The sequence below is a fragment of the Netta rufina genome (assembly GCF_964035555.1).
Source record: "Netta rufina genome assembly, chromosome: Z".
Classification (NCBI taxonomy): Eukaryota; Metazoa; Chordata; class Aves; order Anseriformes; family Anatidae; genus Netta; species Netta rufina.
Genome location: NC_140126.1, coordinates 41,107,777 through 41,129,044, shown reverse-complemented (window position 1 = coordinate 41,129,044; position 21,268 = coordinate 41,107,777). Strand labels below are relative to the sequence as shown.

The 21,268-nt window shown below is 35.2% G+C and overlaps 1 protein-coding gene across 2 annotated transcripts in view; it reads right to left on the bottom strand.

Moving 5' to 3' along the window:
* Positions 1-470: 470 nt before the first annotated feature.
* Positions 471-21,268, bottom strand: part of ERCC6L2 (ERCC excision repair 6 like 2) — a gene marked incomplete at its 3' end in the record, with an annotated part of 54,444 nt that continues 33,646 nt past the window's right edge. For both annotated transcript variants that reach the window (XM_084304740.1, XM_084304741.1), the window contains 5 exons: positions 20,445-20,525; positions 17,736-18,927; positions 16,894-17,048; positions 3,211-3,395; positions 471-2,460 (listed from right to left, as the gene is read on the bottom strand). In XM_084304740.1, the coding sequence (XP_084160866.1) occupies positions 1,491-2,460; positions 3,211-3,395; positions 16,894-17,048; positions 17,736-18,927; positions 20,445-20,525 (2,583 nt within the window). The remainder of the gene's footprint in view (positions 2,461-3,210; positions 3,396-16,893; positions 17,049-17,735; positions 18,928-20,444; positions 20,526-21,268) is intronic.

Genomic DNA, 21,268 nt, shown 5'->3' with positions numbered 1-21,268 from the left:
AAACCAGAACACCACCCAGAACATACCCACACCTGCCCCCCTTCTGCCCTCTTGAAAATAGGTTCAAAGCTTAAATAATGGGATATGACCATGTTATGCACAAATTCCCCTATGCTTCCAGTAGTGACAGGATTGATGGTGTGCACACACCTACTGCACTCAGTCATTTCTTCCTTCAACTGATGATCGTACACATCGATGAGATAATGGACCATCTTGAGAGAAAGGTCTGACTTGGAAGTGTGTGACTTGAAAGTGGGAAACACAACTGACAAAACTTCCAACTATCAGCAGAAGCTGAATTTAGGCTGCAATGCACTTTACAGTAATATTTAGTGTCAACAGCAAAACTAACTCAACAGATTACAGTTAATTTCTTCAACTTTTTTTTTTTTTTTTTAAGCTACCCAAGCCTGAGTTTAGAACAAAAACCTGACAGTCCATATACACAGTAGTATAACATTTTTTTTTTAAGTGCACATGAAATACCATATCATAGTTTTAAAAATAAAAACTAACATTTTTGTTAAAACTTTTAAATAAAATCAGGATACAGTACTTATAAAAGGAAGCTTGTTTCATTTGTTAAGCTGAGCAACAAAGACAGTTTTCAAGTATAAGCCATACTTGTTTTGCATTATTGTACCACCTATATTTTTTCATACCAAATAGATGTATGAAATGAAGACACCATGAGTCTCAATTACTGAATGGCAATACATTCTTCCTGAAATTTGCTAGAAGTCAGAATATATTTTATTCCATTTGAAAATAGAAACTTTTTTCCTTACATAGTTCTCAACACCAAAGTATTGTTCAGACCACATAACCTGACAAAGGCATCATTGAAGTCTATAAAAAAGGTAGAAATGTAGTGACATGAAATTTGACACTTCACATTATTTAACATGCAGTAGATCTCACACTGAAAAAGACAGTGAACAAACTAAAATTGGTGCTCCTTCACATCAACTAAGCCGAGGAACTCACTGCCGCAGGATACTGAAGTTAATTAGAAGCTCCAAAGCTTTGTAGAGAGACCGAGCAAAATCCAATAAAAAAAACCAGCATTGCAGTCTAGAAATCACCCCTGTCTCTGGAAGCTCTGAGTCCTCAGTAGCTCAGAAAATATGAAGAGTTGCTTTGTCAAATCCTGTTACCATACTCAGATTCTGCCACAATGTCTGAGGGTAGCAAATGTGCACACGGGGAAAACTGCTTAGCATTGCTACCGACTGTAGGAATATAATCAGGATTCAAGAAAGCGAAGTGCACTCAAAACATTTAAAAAGAATTTAATCTAAAATGGTATGCCATAGCTTATGATAATGTACAATTTAGTCAATGTAAAATGTACACTAGTATCATCATAAATATGAATTCATCACTTTACATTTCATTTCAAGGAGGTATCATGTTTTGCAGAAGTTCTACACATTTTAATGTTCATTTAATTAAAACAATTATAGTCCAACTCATGTAGAAAATCTTCATTTCACTACATCACAAGATGTAGCAGTGGATGGTTCATCTGGATCATCTGTACTGTGTTTTTTCCATAGAAAGTTCTCATTTTTTTTCCAAAGAGAACTTTCACACACACCTCTCTTTTCTGTCACTGCTTGAGGTACTCTTTCACACAGCTTCTCTATGACTGCCAGGTCCGTGAGCTTTCTGAGGCTCTCCTCATTCTGCTCATTCAGCATGTCCCAGAAGTCTTTCGGTCTTTCCTTTGATTTTTCTACTTGCCCTGAAGGGATTCTCCTTGGTGATTCCGTAGGCTCATTTCCACCATTTCCGAAGAGGTCATTGAGAATAGAGGTATCTCCAAGCAAGTCCACAAAAGACTTCTTATAAGTCTTAGCTTTTCTCTCCTTGTTTTCTGACTGAGACAGGGATCTTTTTCTTGGCAGCTCTATTACTTCTGAATCCTGCTGTTCTTCACAGCTTTTTACAGACAGCACCTCAATTATTTCTGATTTACTGCTTAATGAACCAGATGCCATAAAATCCTTGAATGCCTGACTGTTTCTCCTTTCAGTATCTTGAGTAGCATCAGTGAGTGATTGTTTGTATTTTGTATTTTTAACACACACATTATCTTGCAAACAGGAATCACTGTGAAGTTGCTCTACTTCTTCACAGCTTTGCTGTTTCTGCATTCCTGTAGTTCCACTCAGAAGTTCTTTAGCTGATGAAAGTCTAGACTTGAGTCTTCCAAAATTAACAACAGATTTTCTTTTTCTGGTGTTTCTTGCATCCACTTCTCTTTCCACATAATCATGAGAAACTTGTGCTGGTATTTCAACTGGAAACAAAGATTCCACCTCTGGATGCTTCGAAATGTAAAATTCTCTCAACATCTTCTGCCGTGTTTCTGATGTAGCTTTTGTAATATGTTCTGCAAGTTCTTCCACTGATCCCATATTGAAGTGGGATACCATTTCCTCAAATTGTCTCCTGTAATAATCAAAAAGAAAAAATGTTTTATAACCAACAACTTTAATTAGGAACAAAAGAAGCAATTTTCAAAATGACTTATATACCAACTATCATAGTGATTTCCTTGTCACAAGGCCAAATTAAAAATATATACCAAATCCGAATTCCAGATTTGCCAACTTAGCAATAGCTTTCCACTTTCTTTTCCACATACCACCTGGCTATCTATGTATCAATGGAATTTAATTATCAATATTGACAGCAAGAATTTGGGGAAAAAGGAAAAATAAGACAGAAAAACTCTTACCTTTCCAAAGATGAAGGGGAAAAAACATATTAAAAGAAATATTAAAAAAAATACTGAGTTTCACGATAAAAAGTTATATATAATGTCCAATCTTTTTACAGTCTATGAAAGTGATGAAATCTAGACAAAACCAGTAGGCAGTCAGAAGCTCTCACTGTAACATTTCTTGTTTCTAGACAGCTAAAACATTAGTTTGCAATACTGCATGGTGCACATACCATGAACACTGTGGTGATGACATCTGCACAGTGTCATATAACATATGACAGATCGAACCAACACATTAAACTGATTTGTGGATTCAGTTTGTTTTATTAATCAATTATGCGACTCCATAAAGTTTGATTGGAAGTATCCCATTAGTTCTGCTCTTGCCACAGGAAATCATCAGTATTCCCTGAGTAGGGTTGAACCAAAGACAACAGTAACATTTCAAGCCTAGAATTTTACTTTATTCTCACCTGCGTATTTCTTTGGGTGTCTTTCCAACCAAGAAGGTGGTTGAACCCACTCTGTGTACTTTTTTGTTTTTCTGGATCACAGGATGCACAACATAGAGGTGTTGCTTACTGTTCAACGTCATTTCTTTCCCTCTTTTCATAATGTTCGTCCCCGACATCTCTTCTTCAGAGTTTTCTTCATCTTTCTAGCAAAACAAGACATGGAAATTGTCAAAACCACTGTGTCTCTGAAACAATGTTGTTATGACTGCTTCTGAAGCTCAAGAATTTGTGTGCCAAGACTAGGATTCAGAGCTTCATTGTAAACTCTGTTACGTCATCAGCTTCCTGGTACAGTGAAGGGAAGTCTTAGTTCTCTAAGAGTGAAGTGGGATACTGTTCCAAACATGTTAGTTAGGATAACTGAAAGATCACAAAATTCTCTAATACACTAACAGATGTTATACAAATACTTAATCTCATGCCATGGGACCCAAACCTCAGTTAGAACCTCCAAATATAATTGCAAAAAAAAAAAAAAAGAAAAAAGATTTATCTGTATGTTATAGTCTTAATAATATCTTACTTGATTTATCTAGTACAATATTATTTAGATTCTCTGCTTCCTAATAATTCCTGATAATATATATTATTATATATAGTGATACAAATAGAGATACCGAAATTAAGATAAGAACATTTTTGTCAATATCAAAGCATCTAACACACAATTTATAAAACATATAAGGTTACTTTTGAAAGTATCACTATGCTTGCCTGAAAAAGTGGAGAAAAAAACTACACATTCTACTTACATTATAATACAGATAAGAGCAAAACACACTGTACTTGTACACATCTCTCCTCTCTCAGAAGGCAATATGAACAGTAAAGAATGCATTTGAACAGGGCAGGGGGGAACAAAGAAAAACAGAAAAGCTATACCATCTTTTCCCCAAAACGAGGTCAGGGAAAAAAAAAACAACTGCTTAATGACGTCCTCAGTCCCCCTACTGATACTATCTGAAAGATGAAAGCACAAACTATGTTCACACCTTGTCATCTACAGTTCAAAATTTGGTTTTGGATCTACAGTGTTTCTTCCCAATGTGTTTCTATTTGATCCATGTCCACTTCCTTTATTTCCATGGGCTGTTCACAATGTTCTTGAGCTTTAGGATTGCACATCTGTTCCCAATCCATTACTTTGGCAAGTAACCTCAAACTAGCATACAAAGAGAGTTTATACTAAGGGACTTACAGGTATAGATTTTCACTCTTTAACCTACATGCACAATTCCAAACATCAGAATTTCAATACATTATTACAGTAAACAAAACTGAAACTAAGGCTCCAATTAGGATTTTAAAAACTGTCTATATCTCAATATTATGGTGATAGCAACAAAATTAACATTGAATTAGCAGATATCATCTGTCGCATAAATATTGTATAGTTACCTTGCTAATTCTGTATATATTTAAAATATTTACAGGTTTCTTTCCTTTTAAAAAAAAACACATTTGCATAGATGATACAGAACTTACTCGGGAAAATATATTGGAAAAAACAAAAAACAAAAAACAAACCAATGCCGGTTTTGAAATATATCTGTTTTGATGTAATTTTGGCATGACGAAATAGTTATATAACTCAGACTTTACTGTGACAATGCATAGGGTATTTGTCACTCTGTCAGGAAATTGGGATTGTGTAATCTAATAATAATTGCCTGACCACGTTAATGCCTGTCTTAAAAGTATTTAAAGCCTCCATAAAAGTACATTCAACTACCACTTAATAAACAAGACCAAAGTATAAAAGGCAGCAACACTTTGTTTACGTATCTGTTCACACACAGATTAAAAACTCTTTGGAGGAAAAAAAAAAAAAGGCAAATTTTGTAGACATACCGGAAGTTGTATAATTCTGCAGAGACAAGCAATTTCTGTTAAAAACTGCTAACTGTAAATAACTTCAGATATGGCATATTTACTTCAGGAAGTACAAAACTTAACTGCATGGACTAGCACTGCCAACCAGAAAGAAACAGCAAAATATCACTGTATACACACAGACAGTTCCTCCTTTTGTACCCAAATTAGCAGCTCAAAGATTTTTGCTGACTCTACAAAAATTTAGTGGAAACAAGTCATCCCAAGAGTTGTGAGAGCTAATGGCCACTGTGAGTTACTCTTGAAAATCTTATCACAGCTCTCTGCAGCAAGGCCAATTAGTTACATGGCACCCAGTTAGACTGAAACGCAACTGGCTCTCTTGAATTTCAGAATGTTTCTGAGAGTTTGCCAACTTAAATCCATCCCCAAACTCATATTCATATACACATATCTACACATATGTATGCACGATAAGCCTAAGCATTTTATACCTAAGCATTTTGTCAGTAGAACTAAAAGACTTGTTTCAGTAGTTTTTCTCACGATGGGTCAGCACTGTCTAAAGGTCCAATCTGAAGTTTGTTACTCTGGATGACACATGGCTGATGTTCAAGCTACTGATAGCATTTCCACGTGTATAGATGAAAATATTCCCTGTATTTTTCTACTTGCATTACCATAGAAAAGTTAAAACTTCAATCAACACTTCAGCACTGTATTTCTTAGCTTTCTTTTCAATCTGATGTCATCTGTTAGTCATTAATTCTACTATTTCCTCCCTCTCAAAAAACCTTTTTTTTTTTATTCCCATTAAATACTTGCCTTCTAACTTAACAATTCAAATCAATTTTATGATGAAAAATTCCTTTTGACAGCTATTTTCTTTTCCTCAAGTGCTTTCTCTACCATCACATGTCCCTCCCGTTATCTGTTCCTACATCCAATTCCACTTTGACTTTAGAAACCTGGTCTTGTGAATCTGAACTATCATGTGCGTCATATGCCTCAGGCAATCTTGCAAAGTAAGACAAATCAATTGAATCTCATTCAGCTAGGAACCTCTGACTGTTGTTATTACATTACTGACAATAGCACATTCAACAATGTATTCATACAAAGGGTTTCCCATTCAAAAATTTATGACCTGAAGAAGGGAATAATACAGGAAAGAAAAATCCTTCACCCCAAGGGTTCTGTGCATTGGAAGTGCACTTTACCTTTGCTTATCTTATAGTATTGTATATTAATTATTTTACTTAAATAACCACAAGTGTTGTTGAACTTCTTAAAAGAACATGCTGATGAAAAAGAATTCTTGCCAAACATTACGCCATCAGACACATCACTGTGTTCATTTTTTTTGTGTGTGTACTGCAGTGCACATCTTCTAATTGGCCTTATGAAATACATGATGTAAAGCTAAAGCAATCATTAGTGGATCCCAAATGTATTTTAGAAGATCTTTTTTTAAAAAGGATTGACAGCAATTACAAAAGGAGGCTTTATTAAATACTTAACTATATTAAAGTACACATAGAAATTTTCACTGCTCAAAGTACAAATTTCCCTTTAAACTTCACCACTTATTCACTGGTCACCTGATAAATTAAGTGCACATATACTGAATTACCTGTAACACACCTTTATATGTTACTGCATTCTTCACATTTTCTCCTGTCTCTAGCCATTTCACATTGGCATGGGAAACAAGTAACACCTAAATTCCTTTTATCAAAGACAAAAAGTACTAATGTATTATTGAATTACTGAACATTATATTTTTCCTACTGTCTTCAAACTTCTGCCATTCCTCTTTGCCAAGAAAATCTCAGCACAAAGCTTAGGAGAAATAAAAAATTTATCTTCAAACACAGGCATGTATATAACACACCCAAAGAGCTATAGATACAAGTTGATCAGTAGAAGCAACATTTTTTTTGGATTCAAAAAAGTTACATGAGAGAAGATTACACTGCAGAAAACATCCCAGTAAATGGAGAGGGGCAGGAGTGTGTGTGGAATGTAAAAAAAAAGAGCAGTAAAATGAAATTCTGAAGTGTAATTGTCAATGATGGAAAGTAACATGTAAATAAACAGTCATTTCTTCTTGTTTTACACTTATTTTCTTATCCTGTCCCATCTTCATTTATTGCATTGGCTCTAAAGAGCCTTTTCACATAAAGCAATAGGAAGGAAGAGTGGTCATTACATAACTTTGCAGAAAACAGTTTTAAAAGCATTCAGAAAACCTTGGGACTCTTACCACTCATGAACAAATGTCAGAGAAACCATTCATTTTCACCTTTCATGTTCCATTTAAACTCTGGGATTTTCAACTTAAATATGACATATACACCCTTCCTATCTTTCTGCCACAGCAAGTATTTTCCTCTATTCCTTCTTCATTTGTTAGGTACGCGTCTTACTCATAAAACTATACCTAAGGTTCTGGATACTACTAGTAAGTTCCAATTTCTTGGAGTTGCATTCGATATACGGGCTGTAACCATGAGTCCAGCACCTGCACCTTTGAAGTCCCACATCAGTGCACACTTAAAGACTCACGCTCTTCAAGGACATGCAGCTGAGAACCAAGCAAAAATGTAAGTGCTACAGCGCAGCCGTCACTTCTGCTTAGAGATTCCAACAGCTCTTGGATCTGATTGCTCCATGCGCCTGCCACCACACAGTTACAGGAGTTTTTAAAACAGCATACACATACCCAAGCCAATTCATGTCTATTTTTGATGGCAAAAAACTTCTACCTAAGTCCTTCCTGCTACAGGCACAGAGAGGTGGCTGCGCCCTGTAGCAGTGAATGCAAACATACACATATGAGCATCCTCACACGTGACCGATCATTTTAGGTCTGTGACTTCCCCCTTTTTCTCTGTAGCTCCTTCAAGCACAGCAAGAGAGAACAATGTTCATCTTAAGTACAGCAAGATGACAACGTGTGATAGAGCAGATGAGCAGAGTCTAGGGGTGAGATGGGTAGAGAAAAAGACACTGGTGCTGGGATAATACTTTTTTTTAGGCTGTCTCTTCTTGCCTATGGCATTTTCTTTAGTAACAAGTTTGAGGATAATGAAGTTCCTACAGAAGCCTGAAGATGAAAACATGTTTGCACAATTACTCCTCATCCATAGTTGCAGGACATCTGAGTATCATCCCCTCTTCTATTGCTTAACTGAAGAACCATTAATGGCAGGTACCTTGCCGGATACTGCTTCAGAGCAGCAATTCCCATCTTTGACTTCCCCACTCACACCTGAAGCAGTGTTACTAGCTTTTCTCTACACAGGAAACCACTGCTGCCAGATATCCAGGATATCATCCCTTGAAGAGTTTTGTTGTTTGTTTTTGTTTCTGAAGTGAACAAGAATAGCCTTCTCAAATACCTTGTTACCTCAATCAGAAAAAAGCATGAAAACTCTGAGTTCAGTATGACTATCCTCTTAAAACTTGGCATGCAAGCAAATAATAGAACTGCAAGGTAAAATATGGCATACATTTTCCCACTATCCTCAAAACCCGACAAAACAGACAATTTCTCAAGTATATTACAAGTTGCAGCGGATATTGGGCAATTGCTATTTTGACCAAGTGATACTCATTGTATTCCAGTGACTTTATCTATCCAAATTACAATTCTATATTATTTTAGTTAATCTTTTTTCCCCCATTAGTTTTCCTTTTTTTTTTTTTTTTTTTTTGGTTCTCCCCATCCCCACTCCCCAGAAGCCTTTTGGATAATATATATCCAAAAGTATGATTTTTCTATATTCTGTTCTTGAATATATGCTATTCTTAGATAGTGTTTTTACTTTGTCTACATTTTATATACTTGCCAGGACGTATCATACATAAACAGACTAAAATGTTCGTTACCTGTTTGTCCTTGGTCTCATTTTCTCTGTTCTACACCTACTCATGTCCAACAAGAATTTCTTCCTAAATCATTTTACACGTCAAGGAAAATGGAGTATAATAGTGTCCTCTGAAAATTTCACATAGTTTATCTAAAATTGAGGTCCCTCCACTCAAGATCATAGAAAAGCTATCTTCATGGAATAATCTGAATGCTTCCACCCAATTTTTAAAAGAAAGCAGAATTGCTTTTCTACCTACAGATGATACAATACTGAACAAATTATGTACTTCAAAGCATTATAGTGACTTACACATCCCAGTTTGAAATATGCCTGCATCTTACTGTATATTAAATCAATTTAACACATACATTAATTTTCCTTCTGAATTTAACTTTCCTAACTGAAAGACAGTCTTAGCCAGATTGAATTGGTCTATCGTTCTAGCAGAATAGGATTATAGAATGAGAATTAGAAGTAATTGCATGGCTAACGTTGAGTAGCTCAGCTGTCTAGAAAATAAAGCTAACCTACTCTGGAATTTTAAAATACTCTTGAACAATTGCATTTATATTAATTCTGAATTAAAATGAATTCTATGACACCTAATATTTGATAATATCATAGCAGACCAATAGCTGAAATACCATCCAAGCTACAAGAAAAAAGTTAGACTTAGATTTAGCCAGTGTTCCTATTAGTCCTCCAAAATATTCAACCAACACACAAAGCAGGACTTGCAGTTTTATGTTTACCAGAGCATGGATAGACCAATATTTAGCTACACCTGCTGATAAAATAAAATTTATCAAAGCAGTATATATTTTCCCATTCTTCATCTCACGTTTTTTTTTCTTCTCATCCAAACAGAGACTAAGGACTACACAGACTCTAGTATTTTGCTTGGCAGTGGAAAATAGCCTACTAAGTCAAATGAGGACAGAGTGCTTTCTTTCTGTTTTGCATTTACTTCTGAGTTCCACTGTTTATTCTCCAATACAGTACCAGCAAATTTTCTCATTGGGAGCAGTTTCTTTTAATTTGTTGTTGTTGGTGGTTTTTTTTTAAATAAAAAATTCTTATAAGCCATATGACCTTTTCACAACAAACACAATGCCATAAATTATGTGCCATTTATTGTTACTGTTTGGATGAGAGGAGATAACCAACCTATCTCAAAATTCAAAGCTAAGGTTAACTTTATTCCAGCAGAAGTCTATGGATTTTCATCTACCTTCTTTTCCACTCCCACCCCTCCATCAAACGGCAGCAAAACAGAAAGCCAGGCACGTACACCATAAAGAAAATGCAACTTACATCGCAGAATGTCACTTACATGCTGACCAAATTTAAAAATACCTACACCATACTGAAATAGTTAATTCCATTGTAAACTGAAACAGTAATCTCAATAAAGCAGCATTACAGGCCAATCATTTGGGAACAATTACTTTAAAGCTGAATGGCATTCCCCATCCCAGAAGAGCAAGCATAATGGAATGTTATCTCCCCAAAGCCTACTCATTGTAAACAACTATCTAAACTTGTTGAACCTGAAAGCTGTGCAAACACACTGCAATCAGAGTTACTATAACTGATATAAAGTCTTTGTTTAAATAATCTACAAAATGTCAATGCAATACAAATACAATAAAGAGAAGTTCTTAATAACACAACTTTTTTTATTTACAGTATTCTCAACAGCACTTAAATCTGCATTGGAAATACAAAGGGCACGTTTTTTCTCAGGCTGACAGCATGCTTAGTTCTCTCATTTACACCACATTGCAATAACATAAAGAGGGGTTTACCATTAATCCAGGTTTTACTACAAAGCATCCCGTTATTTCTCTGTCCAACACTGGCAAGACTGCCAAATGTCTGTCATCCAATTCAGAGGATTAAGTCTTCTTTTATAGTGTGATTCTTGTACCAATTTATAAAAATACAGATATAGTTTCTTAGAGCTGGTCACAGTCTATATTTTGGCCTGAATTCATGCCACAGAGGTTGAATATGACAGCTGGCAGGAAGCAGAGGGGAGAATACATCCTCCCCCTTTCCAGGCACCACATTTCTGTTGCCATAGTGATTAATCCTCAATTGAATGGCTGTCTTTGTACATTTCTTTTCAGTAAAACTAAGTAAACTTAAGTTGAAAACATACAGTTGGCTGAAAAAAAAAAAAGACTCCACATATTCAACAGGTACAGTAGAAGTTCTATGTGACTAATACTTTTCCACGTATTAAAAAGGGCAAGTTAGCTCTAATGTGGGACATCATCATTTTTTTCAATTTACTTAGTACGCCCTTTTCCTATTTTTGACTATTATGACACATTATGCCTTCTGTAAAGTCTTCCCCAGGCTTCAGCCCCCTCTCTTCTCCCCTCCCCCCTTCCCAGGATTCCTATTGAAGAAATACTTCACAAGTTCAGCTTTACAACAAGTAAAGAAAGCCTACTTCAGACTTCTGTACTTGCGTAAAATATTTCACACGGGTTGTTTTTGCCAATTAATTAGGGAATTAATTAAGGAATGCAGTCATTTAATTCAGAATAGACTAGAAACATTAGAAGATATTTAATCTTGACTCTGGGAGGCTTCTATTCCTTATTGTACCTAAGAAAAAGCTTCACAAAAAACAGTGCAAGTTACCCAAAAAAACAAAGTAACAAGCCCCTACACTGCAGGTTGCTTCGGAACCTGGAACCCACCAGGAAAAAAACCTCTCAAATACTTCATTGATGATTAAGATCTCAGAGAAAATGTTAACACTTTCATTTTTACCTAAAATTCACAATGCCAGAAGAATTTTGAACAAAGTATCACATGAATGAATCTCAAGACTTCTTTGTTTGCTTCCTGAAAGGCTGAAATAACTGTACACCTAGTCTGAAAATTACACTCTGGCTTTAAAAGGCCACCATGTCTGGTCTAGAGGTTTCTTTCACATTTTTTGTAGAAGTGCTCGTTTTCAATATTCTTTTTTCTGTAGTTACATGAGATAGCTGAAAACCCAAATAAAGAACTTATTTTTTAATAGATAGTGATGAAGTAATAGACAATTCTTCACTTGTTTGATAAAAAGAGAATTTCTAACCAAGTCTATTTGCACAGATGTATAAACAGATTTGAATCAAAAATAAAATGCGGAATGAAGATGATTCAAAGGCATTAGAGCAGCCTAAAAACAACACAGAAAATGCAAGCAAACAAGATCGTTACTCTAGTATCTTTTTTGTTTTTTAACATAATCTTATTCCTTCATAGTTCTATAAGAAATATCAGAAAATCCTTCTTAGAAATAATCTACTGTGAAATAGCAGATGAAGTCTATCCAGTAAGGAAGCTGCAAAGAACAGTTCTCAGTAGTTGTTACTGTGGTAGATATCTGCCACACTAAATGACATGCATTTTCCACTCAGGAGTTTAGAACACTGAAGTCTGGTGTGATATTCTCTGCATCATGGTATCAGACAGCTGACCTGCAAACTACAATCTGAGAGACACACTTAACTGGTCTCTGAAAGACTTAGTGCTAAAAATACATTGCATAGCCCAGAACCTGCAGAGGATGGACTTAGTGGAAATTACTTGAGATATAATCTGTATCTTCAAAATTTGTTCAGAACAGCTGTTTGCCACATTTCTGCATGGAACAAGGAACTTAAACACCTCTTCCTATTGACACTTCAATGCCTTTCACATAAATAGCACTATCAGAAACATCAGCTCTTTGGGAGACATCATATAACAGTACGTTCTGCTCTTCTGTTCTCTCTTCCCCAAATCTACATTGATCTGACACTGCCAGTTGTGGTCAATGGGCAGAATTTGGACAATTTTCAGACACTAGGTAATGTGTATGACTCAGAAACTGTTGTTAGGAGGCTAAAATATTGTTACTATAATTCCAGTTTTCTGCCTTTAAGGGATATCTAAATGTATAAGTACTATGTCTATCTAAAGTAAATAAATTAAAATTTCTAATCTTTTAAGTGCATTCCTTGTTATATTTGAAAACTAAAGTTAAAGCAGATATACACTGCTACAGATGTCTATTTATGATAGCTCCTTCTGTAAGATGACAACAGCTTCTCTCTTCACTGGAAACATCACTTCATCTTACCTACAGCTACAGCATTTTCCATTTTTATGCATTCTGATGACCTCATCAGACAAAGGGTAGATATTCTCCAAAATACAGTATCTTTTAGTTTCTTCAAGAGCATGTGATAAAGACATTTGCTTGCTTCTTCCATTGTCATATTCAAACTATCTTCAAATGGTTATCTTTCTTTAATTCAAATACTGGACAGGACTCAGTTTGGCTAGTAATATTCATCCACGATGTGGTTTACTTTCTCGTTTGTCTACTTAATGCGTATATCATCTTGTTACTTTTACTACTTTTAGATTTTATCTAATTTTTCACAGTTGAGAATTTGAGAGAGCTCTCACATGTTTTACTCTCATTTCATGATGGCACGCTTCATATTCTGTTTGCTGTTACCCAACCCAACTGAATTTTCAGCCATCACATAGGATCTGTGGATATCCACACTAAACAAGAATACCCTATTATAAGAGTGGACGTTCTAGCTAAACTAGTCAGTTTGTACAATTCATTTGAAAACAAACAAGAATTGAGAGTATGACCGTGTTCCCTAACACCTCTGCAGAAAGAGTCAAAAGCTCTGCAACAGACTTAGAGGTGTCTATCAGCCCAGTTCTGGACACTGGAGCAAAAACCAAACAAGAAGAAATAGTAGCAAGAGCTGTTTCTTGTGAAAAAGAACCAAGACTTTGTTTCAAAATGCCTTTAGAGGTAGAGGAGGTTAGGAGGTTAACATACTATGTTTCATTAATCAGAGAAAAGGCAGATGATACATGAATCATAGCACAAGTAACATTAAGGACAGACTGACTATTCCTTACTGGATAGAAAACATGCTCAACTGAAACTTACACTTCAAAAAACATACATTAATACCCACTGCCCAGATCTCACAGACTTTCTGAAGTCAAATTAAGGAAAGAAACCATCAACAAGACACCTTTTCCTATCCTTAAGTTCAAATCTTACACTTTTTATAATCAGTTCATTAGTTACTCATGTTCTTAAGTACAATTTCCTAAATTCCTGTAAAGCTTTCTTTGACTAACAAAAACTTCCTGTTCCCTAACCTTCTACCTCGATTCCCCAGGATCCTCATGCGTATTGTAACTTGTGGGCAACTTAAGTGCCTACATTAGTCTCCATGCTTCAGCAATAAAGGACTAATAAACCTAGTTTATCCACTGTGGATAGGAAAAAAGATGAATTCAACAAAATGTCAATATTCTGATGAGGCCATCTTAGTTGCTTATTACTTATTATTTTTGCTTATTACTTAATGCTTATTATGTTGTTGCTTTCTACTCCTGTGGTTCTAGATTCATACATAAGTAGAAAGAAAAATGCTTTAGTCAATCTTTGAGATCTGCAGGAAAAAACAGTATTTCCAAACAGAAAACACATCCACTTCAATTGAATGCTCTGTTAGTTTTCAATGTTTTTGCATTCCTTTCCCAAAAGAGTCATTTCTTAAAAATAAAGTAAAATAAATTTAAAGGCAGAAACACCTTATTATAGACAGATTGCAGATCAAAGCAGGAAGGCACAGTTGGCATAGATAAACTGAACAGCATAAAAAATATTTTGATCGTCAAAAAGAGACTTATGAATTGAAAATACCAATTTCTGACCAGTCTTACGTAGAAAATCAGAAAATTTGATTAAATGTACTTTAAAAAAGGACATATCATTCATAGGTCTTCATGATGCTCTCAAATAAAGCTTCAATATAAAATAACTATAAAAAAACCTTATATTTAAAAAAGTGATAATTCAAAGTAAACAGAAACAGCTATACAATAATTGTTAGTCCCTGTTAGAACAATGATGCTAGAAATCAAAATAAATGAGAAATTTCAGTTATCAGAAATTCTGTTTTTCTTTCAAGAACTATCAGGTTATAGTTAAGATTCCAGCATTTAAGACTATCACCATTTCCCTAAAACTGTGATGGAAACTTAGCTGTATTTTTAAAATAGTATTACATCTAATACTAATCTGTTGAAATCTTTTTCGGTAAGCTTCACTTGCAATCAGCTTTTTAATTACGATGAATTAGTTGCTCTGACAATGAAACCAAACTTCAACTAATGCAAATTAATTGAAAAATGGTCTGATGGCCAGAAGAGCAAAAACGATCATATTTTTCATAGAAAACCTTTTGAAACTAAAATAATGAATAAATGAACAGAATAAAAGTTATATTCTAAGTAGATACTCTTTTCAGATGATTTTATGAGGCTTTAGCAGCTCTTTTTTTTTTTTTTTTTTTTTTAAAAAAAAGCACAGAACAAGGAATTCCAAGCTCCATGTTTAAGAATACGCAGCCATATAGGAATTATTTCTAGATTAATGCTTTCTATATCAAAGCAAGAACAGGAACTGAAATCAAGAGGCAGCCTTCTCCATAATTACTGATATTACTTCCTGTCTCATTCAATCTCCAAGAGAACTGATACTACCATTGCTTCTGAGTCAAAAAATAGATGGCTTAAACTGACAAGTTAAACAAGAGAAATAAATTTATAATATTTGTAGTCACACAGGCTCTAGGTAATAATAGGTAAACTGCACAAACAATACAACTGAACTCTCACAAAATAAATGTTGAGAGAGATGGATCAACACACAGTTGTTCGAAGTTGTCCTTTCAACATTTTCTTTCATTTATATTTAATTTTATTAATGTTACCAGCAACACCCATTAAGACAGCATCTTTCTACAGTATTCCTGAGTATTTTTGACCTACTTTTCTGTTAAGAAGGGACATTCTAATGCAAATGTATTGGAATTGAAAGGCCTCACTTTACAACAGTTGGCCTGGTTTGATCTTCCCAGTGTAAAAATTCTTTGGCATCCCTGCTAATGGCTCTATTAGTTACAGTACATCAACAACACTGGAAGAAACTCTTTTAGCCACTGTGGATGTTCAACATCCTAGAACGACAAAATCTTGTATCTACAATTCCTACAGTGATTGCTAATATGTTTGTAAAGACTAAACTGGTTATTCACGAATTACTTATTATATGGTTGTGGTTTATCTTAAGGATCAGTCTAGGAAAATGCAAATGTTTATTACAATGCAAACAACATCAAAGCATCCAGATAATCAGAGTAGATTAAAACCACTCTGTAATAAGAATAAAAATACACAAACTGTACCTGAATTTATTCCAGATTGTATGTATTCCAAATGTAATTAAAAAAGACGCATGACCAACAAAAAACTTAAAACGTATCTGTTGCTGCAAAGGAGCTCTCCCAGTAAACTCTAGTTTTATGTTTCAGACATTAAGCGCAGACTCTAATGACCATTAATTTAACCCATTACAGCAACTGCATGTTTCCACCCTCAAAAAAAAAAAATCTTCGAACTGATTAATGTTTGACTTTCCATGCCACAGAGATTTTAGCATGTGCTGTGGAAACTGGATTTTTGTTAACTGAATCCAGGTCAAACTGAAGATTTTTCAAGCCTCAAATCAGAGCAACATGGCACAGAATTTGATTTCGAACACCTAATCTTTACTCCTACTGTTTCTCTCAGAGAAAAATCACGCAGAGGGGTGCTCTGTTGCTCAATTCCCAACTCTTTCAGGGCTCACCAATACGAAAAAAAAAACAAAAACAAAGGTAATTTATTAGACCACCATTTGACCCTTCTCCTCCTCCTCCTCCCATCCTCGGTGACTTTGATCATTCACAGTGGCCATTAACAAAAAAACCACCAAGTTTGTTACAGCTTTTTAAGATGAAAAATGAGGATAAAAATAGACTAAAACCAACATTTCCCAAACATTTCTCTTTACCTTGGCACTACAGACTGTTACATTAGCAGGGAGCTGGGAAAACTGCTTCAACTCAAATACATCTCGCACTGCCCACCGGCTCAAGTGATTCTCAGCCTTGCTGGATCCAACCACATTCTGATTCGAATGTATATAAGCCACTTCCTGAACACCATCTGAAATATTAGGAGAATGATATCAAAGATCTTGGTTATTCCAAAACTCTTAAGGTACACAGTTATCCTCAAGAAGCATATCGTATCTTAAAAAGGTTTTACTTGAAAGCTGTAACTTTTGTTATTATTTCACTCAGCCCTAGGTTTCCCTGCTCTGTGAAATTAACAACAATCATTAGATTTATCCAGTTTAATGCTGCTGCCATTTCAGTGTGGGACTTTTTCAGATTGAGGAAGAAGTTTCAAAGTGTCCATGATTTAATGGCTGCAATACTGATGTTTAAAGTTCAGTCACTAACAGAACCAGATCTTCTACATGGTATTTCAAACTCTTAAGTCACATAAATAAAAACTAAGACATGTGAGGAAAAACTACCATCCCTTTCAAGACTTTAAAGTCTTTACTGTTTACATGGCTCAATTTGTGAGTTCTTATTAAATCTTTAATCCTAGCATTTTTCAATGGACAGTAAATGTTCAAGAAAATACTGCAGAGCAGCCCATTTCCCCAGAAGACAGGAAAGTAAGGCTAGCAGGTAGAAAGAGTAACAGCAAGACATTATGAGATAACTTAGTACATTGTTACAAGATAATGAACAAAAGAACTTAAAACCTTCCAACAGTGGTAAATTAAACACATTACTACTCTAGATTAAAGAAAAGCAAGGTAATTAAATGAATAGTTACCTAAATATTTGTCCATTGATTCCACTTTGTGATCCTGATGGTCAAATTCTGCTTTATGCGCATAAGTTTTATGCCCAGTGTAACTGCTGGACTTCTTTTCTGCAACAGTGCACATTCTATCTTGAATAGGATGGAGGATTTTGGACCCAAACCGAACTGTCCGTCTCTGGCTTTTACACTTATAGCTTTGCTTTCTGGCATGAATCTTCTCAACTGGTAAGTTATCTTCAGAGGATGAAAATTCATCTATGTTCTGAGATTCACTTTCCTTTTCTTTTCTACTGGGTTTCGCTTGCAGCTGAGATTTGGAGCAGTTACCTAGTTCATTGCTATGGGCATGCCTTTGTTTCCGTCTTGGAAAGCTGGAAGTTCTCAACTTTTCCGATTCAGAATTACAGGGAATTTCAATATCATCAGACTCATCACTCACATCACTTGCACCTTTCAAATCTCTTGCACTGTTCTTGACATCTTCAGAAGACCTGATTTTGCTGACATTTGATTCAGTACTACAGAATCCAAGTTGCCTACAGTCTCTTTTAAATATAGACCTATCTTTTGCTGACTCTAAAGGATTTTCAGACAGTGATCTGTGTATTTCAGCTCTTTTAGTAAGCATTGCTTGGTGGCATGCTGAAACTTGGGTTGGAAAGATCATGTTATCATTCTCTTCAGAACTACTTTCAGTTTCCATCACTACATCATTCTGCTTTGAAATGCACTGATCCTCATCTTCTCTATCCTCTTCCTCCTCAGAGTTTGATAAAACAAGCCAATCTGCACTACACATTTCTTGTTTGTCAGTTCCATTTGGTGACTGAGCAGCTTTGCTGCGCTCTGAAACATGCACATGGCTTAGATGTTTCTGAACACGAGTACATTTGCTATTTACATTTGTTCTTGTAGTCTGACCATCAGAACTTGAATGATAAGAGTTGTCATTATCATTTTTTTTGGTAGTTTCAATTTTACTCTGCAACAATTTAGAAAAACCACACTGCATTAAGGAAAGCTGTCCCTTTGTTACTGTTAAATTATTTGCACTGCAAGGCCTCTTTCTGTCATTTCTTTTCATGGAAATTTCCAGCATATCATCATCACTAAAATCATTATGAAAATCTATTTCTTCTCTCTCTAACTGTGCCTTAGAGTTTGGGGGATCTCCATCTCCTCCAAAGTCTGGTCGTTCATACTAAAAAAAAAGAAAAATAGATGATAGCTGTTAGATACTACAAACAAGGTGAGGCAGAACAAAGTCTTTAGCAGAACAATAATGAAGACAACACTAAAAAATTGTTAATGCATCTCAGCAGTGGGCAGCATACTCTAAATCAACATTCGTTTTCCTAATTCACACCCATATTTTTTCAGTTTATACTAATCTTGTTGCAACTTTCCATCTTTCAAAGGTAGTTTGAAAAGTGACTTAATGATTCAAGCCATAAAAAAGCCTTTCTATGAATGGTATTCATAAAAAATCTCATTGCACTATGGTCAACCTCCTTGTATAAGGCAGCTAACAGTTTAAATGAGCTGTAAGTACTTAAGATTCTGCTCTAAAATTAGTTGAACCCTACTGCAATACAACAAAAATTACTTCCAGGCAACCTTAAAACACTTAAAAATCTATAGGAGTCCGGAGTACAGCTCTAAAATTGTATATTACTGTGACAAGAACTGTGACAATATGTAAATGGGAAGTCAGAGGGTAAATACTCAACTTTTTTTCATGTAGAAAAGTTTTAAAAGTTCAGCTTAATATATTAATCTTGATACAATCCTGCCTGTGAGAGTATTTAACATAACCCAAAAATTGTGTCACCAAGTCCAATTTGAGGTCATGACCACTGTGAAGTCACACTGATTTAAATTAGTATTGATAATTACCTGCAGAACCTCCCTTCCAAAACATAAGAGATAGCAGCTAATTTTCAGTATAATTCGCTGTGATATGGTATTTTCACCCTTAGAGGCCATATTCTAGACTCTATTGCTTATTTCCCAAATCAACTTAATACAGTGTTCAGTCAAAAAAATAAAAAAATAAAATGTTTACATTTAAGCCTAGCCTTTAAAGAAAAACTTCTCTGGTTCCAGAAGTAAGCCTATAGATTCATTACTTGAATTAAAAAGCCATGACTGAACAAACCACTGATGCAATAATCACTGTTTTACTCCATCAACTAAATAGCCTATGTCTTCCACAGAGGACCAAAAAGCCTGAAACAAGTTTTCAATCCTCTGAAACAACTCTATTCCTTTCCACAATTACCTAACCAAAATCTTCCAAAGAGCAGTAGGTGCCAGATTCTTAAATGACTGGTTGTTATAGCAGGTCATATTGTGATAGCATAAGGCTATCGCTCTTAAGGCAGTACAGAGCAATCCATCAGAAAAGAATGTTGCTGTATAGTAACAGCACGTTAGTAAAACTTTCATTGAGCCTGATGATACTGAAGTACTGTAAAGGTCACAGAACACTGTAACACCAGATGTTCAAAATATTCTATTGTAAATCCAGACAGCAGAACATTATATAATGATTTATAATATGTACAACAAAAGGCAAGCATCCAATGAAAGACGGCAAGTGCAATCACATGTAAAAGCATTACCAGCCTAACAACGTACCGACAACATTTGCTACTGTAGTGTCAGGAATTAGAGAGACATTCACACTCCGCCCTGTATCCCACAGAGATAACTCACCCTTTCTGAGCTGTGTGGAGGAGACTCTTCCTTTAGCCAAGTAGTTGCTGTCATAACTCCCGCTTCTACTCGCCCTTCCCTCTAAAAGGAATGAAAAATATATAGAGAACAAAAATCGTATCCTCTCAAATTAACAAAGGCAGACCTAACAATACATTTTTTTCCCTTACTATAGAGGTATAGGCATCTAAAGTATAATAAGCAAACCCCAGACTAAGACCTGCATTTTAGCAATAAACTTACTTCTCTTTTGATCCAAACCCATGACCTGCAGGAGCACACAACCCATGGGAAAATTGACCTATTGTATAAATTGTATCTTACACGGTTTCAATATTTTTTTTTACACCTTTCTTCCCCCACAGCAGAATACTTGCTACAATATTCACATTACATGCCATATTTAAATTAACATTTAATTTAGAGAAGTTTTGAGCTAGACATCCCCAAAGTACATGTATTTACATCTTTGTGTTACTCTTTTGGCTATGGTACATTTATACAACTATAGCACGTTACAAATATCCCAGTATCTCCCCAGCCTGCTCTTAGGCAAAATGACAACATAAAGGGAAGGATAGAAAGCCGCCTAGAATAAAACTCTAAGATGCAAAGTAGTGGCAACGAACATGCACAGTAGAAAGGGAATATGTACTGCATATACTTAAAAATAATTTGCACTACATGTTTTGGAACTGGGACAATAGCCTACAGAATATGAAACCTCAGTTGTACAACTCCCTCCTGTAACATTGAGAAAAAACAACCTTAAGCAAATCAAAAAACTGTTCAATAAAATTTAAGGAAGTTTTTCCAGCTTATAT